The sequence below is a fragment of the Narcine bancroftii genome, chromosome 6 (assembly GCF_036971445.1).
Source record: "Narcine bancroftii isolate sNarBan1 chromosome 6, sNarBan1.hap1, whole genome shotgun sequence".
Lineage (NCBI taxonomy): Eukaryota > Metazoa > Chordata > Chondrichthyes > Torpediniformes > Narcinidae > Narcine > Narcine bancroftii.
In genome coordinates, this window is record NC_091474.1 from 77,799,486 (window position 1) to 77,815,391 (window position 15,906).

A 15,906-nucleotide genomic window follows, 5' to 3' on the forward strand; every position below is an offset into this window, starting at 1 on the left:
GCAGGCATAGAACACAGTTATCGTATATACTCGTGTAAAGGTCAAGTTTTGCAGACCATTTTTTAATGTTAAATTTTATGCTGTCGACTATTACAAGGATACTTGCACCTGTGGTGAATATCTGCTTCATTCGAGGCATCAGGAGTTCCAATGGGCAGGTGACTGGGACTGGGTGATATGTCTGCATTCAAGGTGGTGGGGGTTCTGATGGATGGGCAGCGGGGCCACAAAGAGGGGGTGACCTGACTTTTACACATGATATATAGAAAATACCAGATTTTTGATCCAAAAAATAGAGGGTCGACTTTTACATCCTATCTTTTACACGAATATATATGATAATTAACAACATCTTCAATATAAAGTTGGCATCAGTAACAGTGACCTTGAAAAGTACCAGATTGTCCTAAAAATCCATCTGTTTGTTGATCTAATTTGGTGAAGAAAAACTATTGTCCATGCCCAGTTTAGCTTATACTTAACTCCAAACCCATCAATGTAGTTGACTATTGAGACTATTGAGACCACAGTCCAAAGAACCAGATGGATGAGGGATCGATCTGGAATGGATAATAAATGTTGGCCTAACCTATCACAACCACATCTCATGAACGAACATATTAACAAAAGGTGTTCTGCACTTCAAACCACCTATCTTGAGTTAAATTAATTGCCTTAAAAAAAGCACCTGTGTTCTCTCTGCTCAACACTCTACTTCACCACGTTCAGTTAACTGCAAAATACTAATGTCCCAAGACAATAATTAGAGCTGATGTTACAGAAATTCACATCAGATGAGAAAAAATAATTAAACTAATGCCTTTCATTTTTTTTTAAAAAAAGCACCCTATTGAATAGTGCGTAATGAGATGGGAGAACCACATGCTCAGGTTGTATTCTCAAGCTGCCCTTTAATAAGTGCAAAATAAAATCTGGCAGCTCTGCATCAAAGCATTTTCTCTTTTTTTTTAAAGTTTTCTTATATTTTTATGTAAAAATAAACAGATTTTTAAAGCTCTTTTTACTTAACATAAAGAAATACTGCCCAAAAAAATGGAACCCAAACTATCTATAAATATTAAATGATATGCCTGTATCAGAGCAAAAACTGCAGTTGCTGGAAATTTAGAACAGGAACAGAAAAATGCCAGAAACGTTTCAGTGACCCAGGTAGCATCAGGAGGGAAAAACAAGGGCAAATGCTCCAGATCAATGACCCTTGATCAGAACTGTTACCTGGGGGGTCATTCACCCACAGCATTGAATGATACTCACTCCACAGATGCGGCCTGTTTTACTGAGCATTTCTGGCATTTTCTGTTTCTGTTCACACTTTCTCAGTCTGTTTAATGCCCCTACAATTATTCAACGGGAAAGCAGCTATTAAAAAATGTTCTAAAATGTGCAAGTCCCTTGCACCCTCGCAAGCACTGTGAGCCTAAGCCCATTTCAGATGCAAACATGTGTGGCCTTTATTTTCATTGATGAATTATTCTACGTTCTCTATGTTTATATACTCTTAATTCCCTCACCTTTGTCTGAGAAGATAAATTCCTTCATCTTTTCTCACAGACCCTCAAGCACCTATGTCCTATGTCTTACAACAATTTCAAGTACAGTAAAACCCCTGGTATCCAGCACCTACAGAAATTGGTAGATGCCAGATAAGCATGTTTTCCGGTTGCTTGAGACTGCGCATTGCTTGAATGGAGAATTAATGGTGAGGCGCACCAATTGTAAACTTTGAAATTTTTTTTAAACCCATTTATTTTCCACGATTTTTCTTTGCCAGTTGCTTGAATTCTGGATGACAGGGATTTTGCTGTGCGTCGATTGTCATTGTACCATTCTTTACATTAAATGTAATTAATTTCTCGATTAAAATTAAGAATAAATACAACCACATTCTCCAGTGGTGGATTCAAAGGATGCTAGAAAGCCACCCAACTACCTGCTTATCCACAAACTTAAACGATAGGTCTTTTCTCTATTTATCGAGTCCTGACTGAGGCAACAGTTGTGATTACTACTACTGCTCTTTCACATTTACTGAGTGCACAAAGGACAGGTTTCCAGTAAATTCCAGAAGGAATGAGTGTGCTATTTTCAGGATTCGGTCTCGCTGGTTTTCTGTTCAATGCTGCAGTAACGTCTTTGCTTGAACCTGGTCTTCTGAAATCCTCTGAAAGGGTAAAATTGAGCTAACAGATACAGAGCCCAACAGGGCTGGGTCCTCCTTCAGTGGCCCTTGGACTGGGTGGCCATGTCAGGGCATCAAAGGTCATGCAATGATCCATTCGTGGACAACACCAATGGGAATAAAGACATCTTTTGCATCTTCTCTGATTATTCACCAATTGAAGCCCATACACCTTGTGTTTAATAAACACACCACAAGTTCTCTACTGCATGGACTGAAATGAGAACACTAGACATGGTTAACGAACTTGTCATGAGAGGCCAGGTCTAAGGACTGGTCCTCACAGTGAAGGATTCTGTGTGGTGATTAACATTAAGATCAATAATCTGAGAAAGGCTTTGGCAAACTAATGATTTTTTTTATATACTGAAGGATATAAATCGAAATGTTGCCTTTCCAACAATCTACATATTATTGTTGATGATAACCACTGACTCAGAGCTTTCGGATGATCTTCTTTCTTGCTATTTTATTATTATTATCAACTTTACTCTCATTCGGTTGTACAAGATGATAATGATAATAATAATCTCCATTCTGATGGAAATTTGCTTATTTATTTCAAATTGGATAACTTTCCCAAAATGGAAGATGCACAAAAGAATGTGCTAAGGATTTTTGTCCGAAAACTGCTAACCACGATTGCCAGCAGAAATTTCATAGCTATATATATTGAGATAGAATAAATCTAGCTATTAAAAGTCACAAAACTACCAACTGCTTCCTGTTCCACTGCCACCCTTGTTACTTTTTAAAAACTCATTACTTAATATTCAAGGTGCAGCTTTATTAAGTGAGATTTGGTTTCTTGAAAATATATATTAAAATCCTATTCATTTTGAGGTAACAATATACAATGCAAAGGAAGAACAACCTTGTATACCTTTGCATTTATAAATAGAATACCACCAAAACTTGGTTCTCCAGCTTCTGGTAGAATGATAAACTCACCAAGCACTAACTTTATTACCTCCTGTCGATATGTGCAGTTAATAGGACAAACACAAGTGTTAAATCCAGACACAAAGTGTCTCAAGTACAGGGAATTTTAGGTTTATTGTGGGAGAGGTGTAATATCCCTCAAAGCCTGTTCCACACACTATTCAGCAATTTTTGCATCAGTTGGACTGTCAGGAAACAAAGCCTCTAAAGCTCTCAAAAATAAATTTCCTTTAAATCAGTATTAAGTTTGAAAGACTTCCAATAGTCTGTCCTTTTTCCTTGTGTTCTGGCTTCAGGATAATGCAGGGAGAGGCTCAGGGAGAACACTGAAGCAGGAACAACTATGACCCTTCCATAATCTCCAGCCACAGCAAAGCTCTTTGGCGTGCTCTGCTGGCATGGTCCCAGTCCTGTCTACCACGTCTGCACACTCTCGATTCTGGTTCAAGGTCACATGACTTATTGAACACAAGGAAAGGACAGGGTTCTGGTTCAAACATTATGGGATCAGCCTGTGATGGCACTGTGATGCCATCAGAGTTTCCAGGAGCAGATGGGTGCTAGTCAACACCATCTGATGGAGAGAGCAGTGGGGAACATGAACATGGAAGAGTGTGATCCTATCAAAGTCTACGTCAGTCCACAATTGGTGTCAAGTAACCCTGAACCATTTTGATGAAAATCTGAACACCATCCATGCCTGACACTTTTCCATTTAATCCATTCCTGGCACTGAACTTACTCAGCCTTCAAACCCTTCTTTCTGCTCAAGTAGGTTTCATAGAAGAAGCAGCAAAAGAGAAGGAAATAGCTAAAATACATGATGGAAGACAGGATAATATTTTCGAAGAAAGAAGGGCAAAGACCCTCCTCCATCCACATGTAAATCAGCACATTTACCAGCATTCCCATGACCATCTGCATTATCTGGGTAAGGGTAATAAGCATGGCAAACCGACGGGGCACATGGAAGCCCGCTGCCCGAAGGGTGTAGTATGAGTACATGAAGGCATGGACACCATAATTCATTGTCATGAACCAGCCACCACCTGCGACCATATCTTTATAGGAATACCAGGAGTAGAGCAACACTGTGATGTGATGATACCAGTGCAGGAATATCAGCTTCTGCTTCCGTAGGACGATGAATACTGTGTCACCTGCAATAGAAGGTACCAGATGTTCAGGTAAATCTCAGCAGAGGGAAGCCGAAAGCACATCTTGCTCATTGCCTGGCATGTGTTCTCCACGATTTATTGCCCCAATCCAATTTGATCGGCAGTAATAACACTGGACAACAATATTTTTCTAAAACGTTCACTTCCTTAAAAGAAATTGGGGATTATGATAGACAACTTCAAACTGAACACAAAGATAATTTCAGATTTATTGCATCATGAAGGAATTTGGAGAAACATTAAATTAACTTTTATTGAATTTAGCAGGTTTAGTCGCATAATGATGCTGACACATTGCATTAGCACAACTGACCTAAAAATGTTTTGCCGCTGATTTTTGTTTGGACTCAGCATCTGATGCCCTTTGTGTCAATGCCCAACAATTTTTGGCCATCGTTGATGGATTCCAGTTGCACTAGTATCCTTTTTCCATGGTCACAATGTCCTGGTGAAACCTTTCACCATGTTCGTCACTGACTGCACCAAGGTCAGCAGAGAAGAAGTCCAAGTGCAAATGCAGAAAATAAATTTTCAATGACGTTACACTTCATGGTGTTGTATGCTTGAAGTAGACTTAAAATATGACAGGAAATCACAAAAATAGTTAATATCTAAGAAATGGTATGTGATAGAAAATTTTTAAGTTGACTTTCATGCGGTAAACCTCTGTTGTATGTATTTGACTGGTCGGGCACACCTATTGGCTGGCTGTACCTATGGCCTCTCCCACAGGCTTCTCCTCAATGCAGGACAGTCGAGTAGTATGGGTGTGGCTCGTTCTTTAGAGACTAAAAGCCTAATGGTTTCGCAACCTCAGTCTTTGAGTAATTGATAGTGCATCACAGATCAAAGTACACCCAAAAGTGTCCAGGAAGCAAACTCTTTGTTGTCCAGAGTATTTAGTAGCATGTGCGTTTACAAAGCCAGTATTAGCTACTTTAGAGAGCAAATAAATCAACAAGAAAGTCAGGGACTTGCTGAGTTTATACCTTGAAATAAACATCGCCATGAAGTAACCCTCTGCAAGTGCCTGCTGCAAATTCTGCTCTTACCTCAAGTGGATTTCCCAGCAAGACGCTGGATCTGATCTGATCAGTTGTGCAGTGCAGGGCCTGTGGAAATGCTTATAGACCCTTGGACTGAGCTGTCCACCAGCCTGAGAGTTTTTGACATTCACAAACATTAAAAACTAGCAAAAATTGAACGTTGCTTTTTTACTCAACATTGGTTATGAGAAAACTTTTTGAAACAAACAAATATATTTATAGTAATACAAATAAATGGAAAATGAACAGATTTTCTGGGAAGTAAAACATGAAAGTCCATGGTTGCAGTAAAAACACAATGCTGGAGAAACTCAGCTGGTTTAACAGTGTACTTTATATGACAAAGATAAAGATGCATAACTAACATTTCTTTTGTAATTAAATTTAGACATATAGCATGGTAACAGACCATTTCAGCTCACGAGTCCATGCTGCACAATTTACAGCCCATTTACCGACACCGCCAGTATATTTTTGAATGGTGGGAGGAAACCAGACCCCCAGAAAAACCACACAGACATGGGGAGAACGTACAGATACCTTACAGTTAGAGCAGTATTCAACCCCGGGTCCGGTCCCAATTGCTGGCGCTGTAAAGGCAACTGTGCTGTTTCGTGTGAGGCTATGGAAGAAGAGTTTGGCATCATGAGGTGTGTGGAATTCATTAAGGTGTGGGTGGAGGTGGATGAAGGTAAGGCCCCTCTACAGAGGACTGAGCTCTCTGTCTCAGAGAGGGAAAGTTCAGACCAAGCGGTGATCTATGGAAACAGATGGAGCAGCAGAATCTGCTGCCGGTTCAGCGGTCAAGATTCCCAGAAAGGCTGCTCATAGTTCCTACTCTGCTGCTGGCCCTTCTGAGGAATCCAGTGTCAGGACTTAGCTGCATTCCGTGAGAAAGATCTGAACCTCTTCTCGCTTTGTGGATCTCTACTTTGGAAATTTCAGACTGTCCACACAGTCATTGAAAACGAAAGTTGTGTGATGTTGCTAATCCAATGACATGTCACCCTTGAAATAAATAATCAAATACAGATAATTTCTGGGGGAAATTAAGTGTTGTGGGGAACAGCCAGGTAAGTGGAGCTGAGTCCGCACTCTGATTACCCATGATCTTATTGAATGGAGGAGCAGGCTTGATGGGCTAGATGACTGACTCCTGCTCCTATTTCTTATGTGTGTGGTTTATCTCCTTATTTCTAATGGACAGCATCTCTCAAGCAGTAGATTGAGGGGTAAAACTTTTACTCCATAAAAATCAAGTTTGCTTTGAAAGAGGAAGGCCAGTTGAAAGGAATAGTTAGGCATGTTTAGCATACCAGTTGGCGTAATGCCAATACAACAGCAGCGACCCGGGTTCGAATCTGGCGCCGTCTGTAAGGAGTTTATATATTTTTTCTGTGTCTGCGTGGGTTTCCTCTGGGTGCACCAGTTTCCTGCCACCCTTCAAAAAAATTACGGAGCTGTAGGTTATTTGGGAGGCATGGGCTTGTGGGCCAGAAGGGCCTGTAAAATTTACTTAAAATTTATTTAGTTATTGACTACAACCTGAGCCCAAAGGTATCTAATCAAATTTTGCTCATTTTATTTCCTAAAGGGGGAGGTTTGAATGGTACAAAACAGAAGGATAATTCTGACAGGTCACAAATTTCTTAATCAGAAGAAATGGGTTGCAACTGAAATAGTTCAGTAAAAATGTTCCTCATCTTACCTAGTTCTGGGGCTTTGCTCAAGACAAAAGCATATGCCCAAAATTTGCTCACAGGTCCATTGTAGAAGCTCTGGTCACACACAGATTGCTTGAAGCCACTCGTATAAAGTACATGCCACATGTACCATCCTGTTCTGAAAGCACCAAGTATACTATGGGGAAGAAAAAAAAATTATCATAATTTTCACAGTATTTCAATTTGTATGTCTATTCCCCAGTTCTTCTATCAATCCAGTAATGGGATAAATTAGTGTGCTAATAAATAACAATCTTTCTGGAATATGATATCATCTCCTTTCAAAAGTATCAAATGACACGAGGGAAAACCGTATTTTTCTAATGATGCATCAGAAAACACACAAAGACACTGCTGCATTTTAATTGAGTTCAGTAAAGAAACAGCAGATCAATTAGTTCTATCTTTGAGCTCCCACTGAGATGTTGTACACGTTTCAGGAATGCATGCTGCTTGGAGTACTTTGAGTAATTAATTTTAAATTTGATCTTGTATAGAAGATCTCTGCAATTTTACAGTTTTATTCCCCAAAAAACTAAGTTAATTAATAAGCCAACTAATTTAATTCCACACCCCATTCTGATATGTCTGTCCATGGCCTCATGCCCTACCAAATCAAGGCTACCCACAAATTGGAGGAGCAACACCTAATATTCTGTTTGGGAACTCTACAACCAGATGGCATTAACTAACATCGACTTCTCCAGTTTCTGTTAGGACCCTGCCCGTCTCTCTCTTTTTCCCCTTTCGTTATTCTGCCCTCCCACCCATGACCTCTTGCCTTTTGACCTGTGCTCCCTCCCACTGCCTTCTCCTTTCCTCGCCCCAATCTTTTTATTCCAGCGCCTGCCTGCTTTTTGCTCATACCTGTTGGGGAGCTGAAGCCCAAAACGTTGGTACCCTTTGCTTGCTATAGATGCTGTGTGACCTGCTGAGTTTCTCTTGCACTTTTGTGTACTGCTGTAGAAGTTCATTTTTCCCTTACTTTGCACAGTGCATTTTGCTGCTGGCTTAGCCATTTCTCCCACCTCACCACCAAAAGGATCAGCCAAAAGAATATAAGAAATACGGTCAGGAGTTGGCTATTCAGCCCCCCACCTGTTCTTCAATTCAAAGGGATCATGGCTGATCTGATCTTGGCCTCAGCTCCTTTCTCCTGCATGTTCCCTTTAACACTGTGGCCTATCGCATCTGTGCTGATCATCACCACATTTACACTAATCAACCTTAATCCCATATTTTCTATTCTCACGAAAATTCCAACACTCACCAACTCACTGGGTCAACTTACATACGCCAATAAACCAACTAACTTGCACACATTTGGGATGTGGGAGGAAAACTGCATGGCCACAAGAAAATGCAAACTCCATCAGACATCACTGGAGTAGTGTCTGTGGTAGTCTGTGTAGTCTGTGTGCGGTCAGAATTATTTCTGGGGTAGGCGTTCGGAAAACTGAAGCCATCAGCTGCATGTCCTCCTTCATCCCAATTCTATGCCACTTGGCAGAACTTCTGCACTGGTGAAGGTGAATGTCATTCATTCATGATTTATTAGAACTTAGGCTGACAAAGGGACAGGACACAGAACAGAATTCAATAGTATAGTTAAAACCCAGGTATCTGGCACCAATGGGGATTGGTAGATGATGGACAAGTGAATTATCTGGTTGCTTGAGATCTTTCTTGGAACCAAGACACTAATGGCATTGTGAAGAAAACACGTTAGTGCCTCTACTTCCTCAGGAGTTTGCAGAGATTTGGTATGACGTCAGAAACCCTGGCAAATTTCTACAGGTGGAAAGACTGTTGACTGGCTGCATCACAGTCTTGTATAGGACACCAATACCCCAAAACATAGAGCCCTGCAAAAGGTATTATACACAGCCCAGGACATCACAGGCAAAATCCTCCCACCATCAAGAACATCTACAGGGAACTCTATCTTCTGAGAGCAGCAGCAATCATCAAGGATCCATACCATCCGGCACGCGCTCTGTTCCCATGCTACCATCAGGAAAGAGGTATAGATGCCACTAGACTTGCACCACCAAGTTCAGGAACAACTGCTACCACTCCACCATCAGACTCCTCAACTCATTTAAGGACTCTTACTTTTGCACTTTATAGTTTTTTCTCTCTGTATTGCACAGTCAGTTGGTTTACATTTCTTTATTTGTTTACATGTGTATGTTTGTGTATTTTTTTTGCACTACCAATAAGTGATAATTCTGCCTCGCCCATAGGAAAAAGAATCTCAGGGTTATCTGTGACATCATGAATGTACTCTGACAATAAATCTGAAATCTTAAGTGTCCAACAGGTAGCTTAGTCATTACTTGGCACGGCCTACTAGGCTATTAAAGAATGAGAAGTGAAAGTCTCCAATTTTACTCAAATGTCACCACATTAACTGGGAAGTGTGAGGTTAGACAAAGACGTGGATATATGTGTGAAGAAAAGTCAAGTTCCGGTATTGGCCAAACGGTCAGCACAGAATTTACTGAAGTATTGTGCTTATGTTTAGCCTCTGAGCAGATTTGTCAGAAGCATCACTCTGTCAGTCGATAGAAGTTGGCAATAACTCCAATATTTAATTCTTTTCAGTGTCTTATTATGTATAATGACACACAAATCAAAGTATAATCTTCTTTCTGTGTTTGAAACAGTGTAAAATTACACATATCTGCTGTGCAAAGGGAGGAGTAACATTAATATCACAAAGCATTTAGCAAGCTTCACAGATTTCACACAAGCAAATGTGTCCACTTCCAAGATTACAGTCCAAACATTGTGAAATATTCTTATCGAATACTCTACCTTGTGTCTTCTTTGGGCCATTTCCAGTATTTCCCAATTGTTATTCCCCCATGCTTTGCAATGACATACCACTTTGAGATCATTCCTTCTCCATTTTCAATTGGTGCATGCGTTTTGCAAGCTGTGAACAATCCTCTTTACCAACACTATCCATCAGCCTAGATGCTCGCAATAATGATAATGAATTTGCAGAAGACAAATAAACATCAGCTCTAGGGCCTTGGCTTATTACAGTCTAAGTCCACAATCTGCATTTATGGGAACGCTGCTTGTGAAAGAACCCATGCCAAAGAACTTTAACCAGTCATTTAAGGGGAACTGTAAACAGAGTGACAAAAATAATGCTTGCAGACCCATAGAAGTGCCTTGTTTAACAGTCACCACAGTTGTCAGTAAATCACAAATGGCAATGAGGAAGCGTACAGGAGGGGGATAGATCAGCTAGTTGAATGGTGTCAGATCAACAATCTTGCACCAAAACGAAGGAGATGATTGTGAACTTCAGAAGTCAGGAAAACATGAACCAGTCCTCATTGAGAGCTCAGTAGTGGAGAAGGTCAAAAACTTCAAATTCCTGGTGTCAACACCTCCGAGGTTCCATCCTGGAGCCTTCATGTCGATGCAATCGTGAAGAAGGATCAAGGGCTACACTTTGTGAGGAGTTTGATGAGATTTGCTCTGCCACCGTAGACTCTTAAAAACCTCTACTGGTGGACTGTGGACTAGCAATGCTCAGGACAAGAAAAAAACTCCAGAGGGTGGTTACTTTGGCCTGTGGCATCATGGGCACCAGACTTCACTCCACCAAGGACATCTACAAGAGGGGGTGTATTCAGAAAGCAGCCTCTATCCTCAAGGACCCCCCCCCCCACCTCTCAGGCCACGCCCTCTTCACTCTGCAACCATCGGGAAAAAGGTACAGGAGGCTGAAGATGAGCATTCGGTGGCAGCTTCTTCCCCTCTGCCATCAGATTCCTGAATGCAGAAATGCAGTGCTAAATGATGAGGAGCTCATAAAAAACAGCAACAAGTGGGTGCCTGGGGCGACACTCCGGTGAGCTCCAGCAGCACTGCACCCCTGTCTGAATGAACAATGAACCACAGACACTACCTTTCTTTGACTTGACTTTTTCTTGCACTAATTGTTTTTGTAAGGTGGTTTATATAAATATTTTGCTCTATAATGTTGCTGCAAAACAACAAATTTTGTGACATGTTCATGACAATAAATTCTGATTCTGATTCTGGTGTTCCAGATTCCAATCACAATACTTAGCAGGTAAGGCACCATCGGCAGAGGGAGAAACAGAGTTAATGGTTGAGGTCTGTGACCTTTCAACAGAACGAGCAGTGACTTCCGATTAAAGGCTACAAACCTGACATGATAATGCCGACTTTCTCCCCACAGATGCTGTATATGCTCTGAGAAATTTCTGTTGATCTGACAGAGGATAGTCATTCTCAATTGAGGGAAAAATTAACACCAAAAACAATGACAGATGAACAGTGGAATATTTCACAAGCTTAGCTGCACGGCAGGAGAAATGGGGCCAGCTTCCCAAATGCATAAACTGTCTTCCTTCAGCCCTCACATTGTTCACCAAGAAAGCTTGCTGGCTGAACAGTGGTTTATATCGGAGCCAGGGGGCTATGATAGTCCAGGAAACCATGCCTTGCCTAAAATTAATCTGTAATTATCGGTGACTTGTGAGGTAGAAACCATAGCTTGAGGATGGCTTCATGTCAATAATTTAATGCCTGGTTCAAATGTCAGCCTGAAATTCTTGAGTTGCTTTATTCTTTGTTGTGTACTTATTACAAATATTAAAAGGGATTGCACTTGCATGTCGAAGCATTGGCAGCAGTAAGAACTTCAGAGTTGATGAAATTCGATCTTTTAAGACTATTTTTAAATTTGTCAGCTCAGATACCCCCCAAAAGATGAACATCTAGGTCTCATTTTCTTTAATTTCTCATTTAAATTTGTCTCCAAACCCTCATTTATGCTCTGTATTTCTGAAATTGAGAGATCAGTGAAAAAGATGTCCAAACCTTCACTCTTCTCCATTCGCAGGCTGTGCCAGCCTATCAATTAAAAATTATAAGCTGCCATGAAATATCAGTCACTCACCTGAATAAAGCAAGGCTCAGCGACCACAAGACTAATGGCTTTCGAAGCTCAAACTTCCTTCTCTCTCTCATGTAATATTGCCCTGCAAAGATCAACGCAGCGTAAACTGCAGAAAACAGGAACGACTTGCTCCTAATGAGAAAGGGGGAGAGACAATCATTAATGCCATTTAACTTACACAAAAAATTCTGGAGAAACTTGTGAAAACTACAATCACAGCATCTGCAGATTTTTTTGTTTAACAATCATAAATGCCAGATTTCTATATTTTACACATTGTATATACACAGAGACTAGGCTTTCATCTGATGGAGTTTAGAGGAATTTGATTGAAATGGAAATTATCCTAAGGGATCTTGGCTGGTTGGAAGTGGAAAGAAGGTTTTCACTAATGGGAGAACCTAGAATTAAGGTTCACTGCTTAAAAATATGGGGTTGCCCACAAAAAGAAAGAAAGTGATTTAAAAAAAATTCTCTCAGAGGGTCAAGGACTCTTCATCAAATGGTAATAGAAGCTGTCTTAGAACATTTTTATGGTACGGACGTATCAATTCTTGATAAGCAAGGATGTAAAAGGTTACTGAGGGTAGGCAGAAATGCAGAGCTGAGGGTACAATAAGACCAGTCTTGATTTGATTAAATGGCAGTAAAAACACAGAAATGCTGGTGGGACTCAACAGGTCTCACAGTGGCTGATGGAGGTCAAGATATATTACTGACATTTTGGGCATTGAGAAAGGGCTCAGGCCCAAAATGTCGGTAATAAATCTTGCCCTCCTATGGACGCTGCAGGGCTCGGCTGAGTTCCTCCAGCATTTCCGTGTTTTTACTACAATCGCAGCGTCCGCAAACTTTTGGATTTTACTCTTATTAAATGGCAGAGGAGACTTGGCTTATGTCTGTTCCTAATTCACAAGTTTTCTGTGTATGTTACAAATAGCTGGCCTGATGTTCCAGCCCTAATAAAATACACCATTCAGTTTCTTTTGTCTGTGAATTACTTTGCAGACTTGTATGCTCAAAAAGATACAAGAACACTGTTGGTCCAGAGAGTACCAGTGAACTCAATCACATGATATTCTGAAGACTCAGATTCTGAGCTCCCCATGACTCATCACCTCTAATCTCATCTCCCTAGTTGATCACAGGTATTGTGTTACAGACAGCGAGGGAGGGAGGGATATGGATAGAGGAAAATCAAATCTATCCAGTCAAGGATTGAAGGACAAATAGACCCCAGCAGTTGAGAAAATTATTCCACTCTACAAAATGATCTGTACTTTCACACAAATAAAGGATCTTTCCATTAAAGCATTTCTCGTTACTTGTTACAGGTAGGTAATTAAAATATTGTGTTTTTGTGATGAGCGTTTTAATTGCTCTATCACATTAGTAAATCTCATCTAAGTGAGGTAGCAGAGATTTCCATAATTCTTGGAACCATAAACAATATGAAGATGGCTCACCAGGAGTTATACTTCATGAGGAGTTTGATGATATTATTAAAGACAACTCCAAGTTTCGACAGGTATACTGTGGAGAGGATTCTGACTGGTTGCATCACAGTCTGGTATGGATGTCCAATGCACAGGACAGGAAAAGGATACAGAGAGTTGTGAACTCAGCCAGCAACATCACGGACATCAGTCTTCACTCCCTTCAGGGTGTCTACAAGAAGTGGTGTCTCAAGAAAGCAGAGGATCTTCTCCACCCAGGTCACACCTTCTTCTCACTGCTACCGTCGGGAGGGAGGTACAGGAACTTGAAGACAACAGTACAAAAACAGCTTCTTCCTCTCTGTCATCAGATTTCTGAATGCACAATGAACCACAGACACTCATGACAATAAATTCTGATTCAAACCATGTTTTGCATCAAGAGCATCAGGCAGGAAATCAACAACATTGCTGGTCTGGTGAATTGAACCGTCTACTCAGGGTAAGTGTACTGTTACAGGATTCTGTCAGGGCAGCGATCATATTGCAAAGCAAAGTGAATACCATAGGTTTTCCTGCAGTTGTCAATTTCAGAGAAATGTACATGGTTCAATTATCTGAAATGTAATATCTTTTTTGACAAGCCATTAATTCATGAGCACTGGTTGAATCCCAGTCATCCACAGCAGAAATGAGATACAATGTTATTGCTATTAAATTTTGTAAAATACCGTTCCAGAAGGAGAACTTGTGTCTTTGTGTCATAAAACCTTAAATTTAAATTTAGGCTTACAATGTGGTAACAGGTCCTTTAGGCACAGGAGCCTGTGCCACCCAATTACACCTGATTGACCTACAGCCCCAGTATGTTTTGTAATTGGAGTGCCTGGAAGAAACCTATGTAAGCACAGGATTCGAACCCCAGTTAGTGGCAATGTAACAGCATTGCTCTAACTGCTGCATGCCGCTCCATGGTTTATAGCCATAATTTCTCACCGTTAATTTCTGATCTACATTGGTGGAGAGGCGCAGAAGATGAAATAAAAGCAAACACCTGGGACTCAGAGAAAGTGGCTATTTGAAGAACTGCACTCCTAGAGATCTCCAGTTCAGCCTGAATGGACTGGAAACTTAAACTTGCAGCTGCCGCTGCCCAAGGCATTTCTGCAGTCACAGACGAGAGCCTGGAACTAACATAAAATGCCTCCTTGCTTCGTTGGCCAGTCGAGTTCTCTTCACTAGGTCCAGGTCCTGACCAATCCATGAAGGAATTCCAACATGAATGGGAAAGTGTCCAGAGCTGCCCTCCAAATGATCCCCATAGCTTCACTCTGCACTTGAGAGTTGTGAATGGAACTGAAAATTGTTCGCTAAGCAAATGTGTCCACTTCTGACCTTAGGATGGATGAAACAACAGAAGATAGTTGAACCAGGGACACTGCTTAGAGGAGGTGACACCTAGTATTGGCCTATAGTCCTTTCAGGAAACCACTAGTTAAAGCTCATTATGTTCCAGACTGTAGGACAGTTCAATTTGAAATAAAATGCAAGCATTCCAACTTCTTCAGTGCTGCCTATCTATCATCCATGAAGACAGGGAAATGAATCAAAAAGCTTCAAGTCTTTGAAGGTAAAGCACTCACAGCTGAAACTACAATTTGTCATTGTGATGTGTAGAACCTGGACATTCATAGGTTCTGCCTGGCAGGAGAGGGTTCATGAAGTCAAGTTTATTGTCATCACATTGCACAAGTACAACCTGACAAAATGACATTCTTCAGTCCTCATTGCAAAACAAACTGTCACACAACCAGATCTAACACACAGATAGACAATACAAATGCTGTATTCATATGTACAAACAAATTAATAAGTAAATATTATTTGGGAAATATGAGTGTTTCGAATGGTTAGTGTGAGCCATTCCTTTAGTTGTTCTCACTACCTGTGGGAGGAAGCTGTTCCTCAGCCTGGTGATGCTGGCTCCCTTATCTCTTCCCCAACGGGAGCAGCTAAAAGATACTGTGTGCAGGGTGCAAGGGGTCCTCAATGACTTTGCGCAACCTCTTCAGACAACTATCTCTGTAGATCACATTGATGGGGGTGGGGAGGTGGGAGACTCCAGTGATCCCTTCCAGTGGGGGATGGTTTATGAGAAACTGGGGATGAAACAATGGAGCAATTTACTTTGGAGATGCCAAAGAATCAGTGTAGTACAAGCTAGTGGATCCAAATGTCAGGAAGGGAGGCAATATCCACCGGAGAGAAGCAGAGCTATCAAGACCATAATTAGACAATAAGAAATAGGAGCAGAGTCAGCCCCTTTCTCCTGCCTCTCCCTATATTGTTTGACACCTTTGCTAATCAAGAATATTTCAATCTCCATTTTAAATCTACGCAACGACTTTGCCCTCATAACAAATTCCACA

General features: G+C 40.9%; 1 protein-coding gene across 3 annotated transcripts in view; it reads right to left on the reverse strand.

Moving 5' to 3' along the window:
* Positions 1 to 1,298: 1,298 nt before the first annotated feature.
* Positions 1,299 to 15,906, reverse strand: part of LOC138736251 (very long chain fatty acid elongase 6-like) — a 77,705-nt gene continuing 63,097 nt past the window's right edge. For all 3 annotated transcript variants that reach the window (XM_069885454.1, XM_069885455.1, XM_069885453.1), the window contains 3 exons: positions 12,042 to 12,173; positions 7,075 to 7,226; positions 1,299 to 4,302 (listed from right to left, as the gene is read on the reverse strand). In XM_069885454.1, coding sequence (XP_069741555.1) covers positions 3,881 to 4,302; positions 7,075 to 7,226; positions 12,042 to 12,173 — 706 coding nt within the window. In that variant the 3' untranslated portion in view covers positions 1,299 to 3,880. The remainder of the gene's footprint in view (positions 4,303 to 7,074; positions 7,227 to 12,041; positions 12,174 to 15,906) is intronic.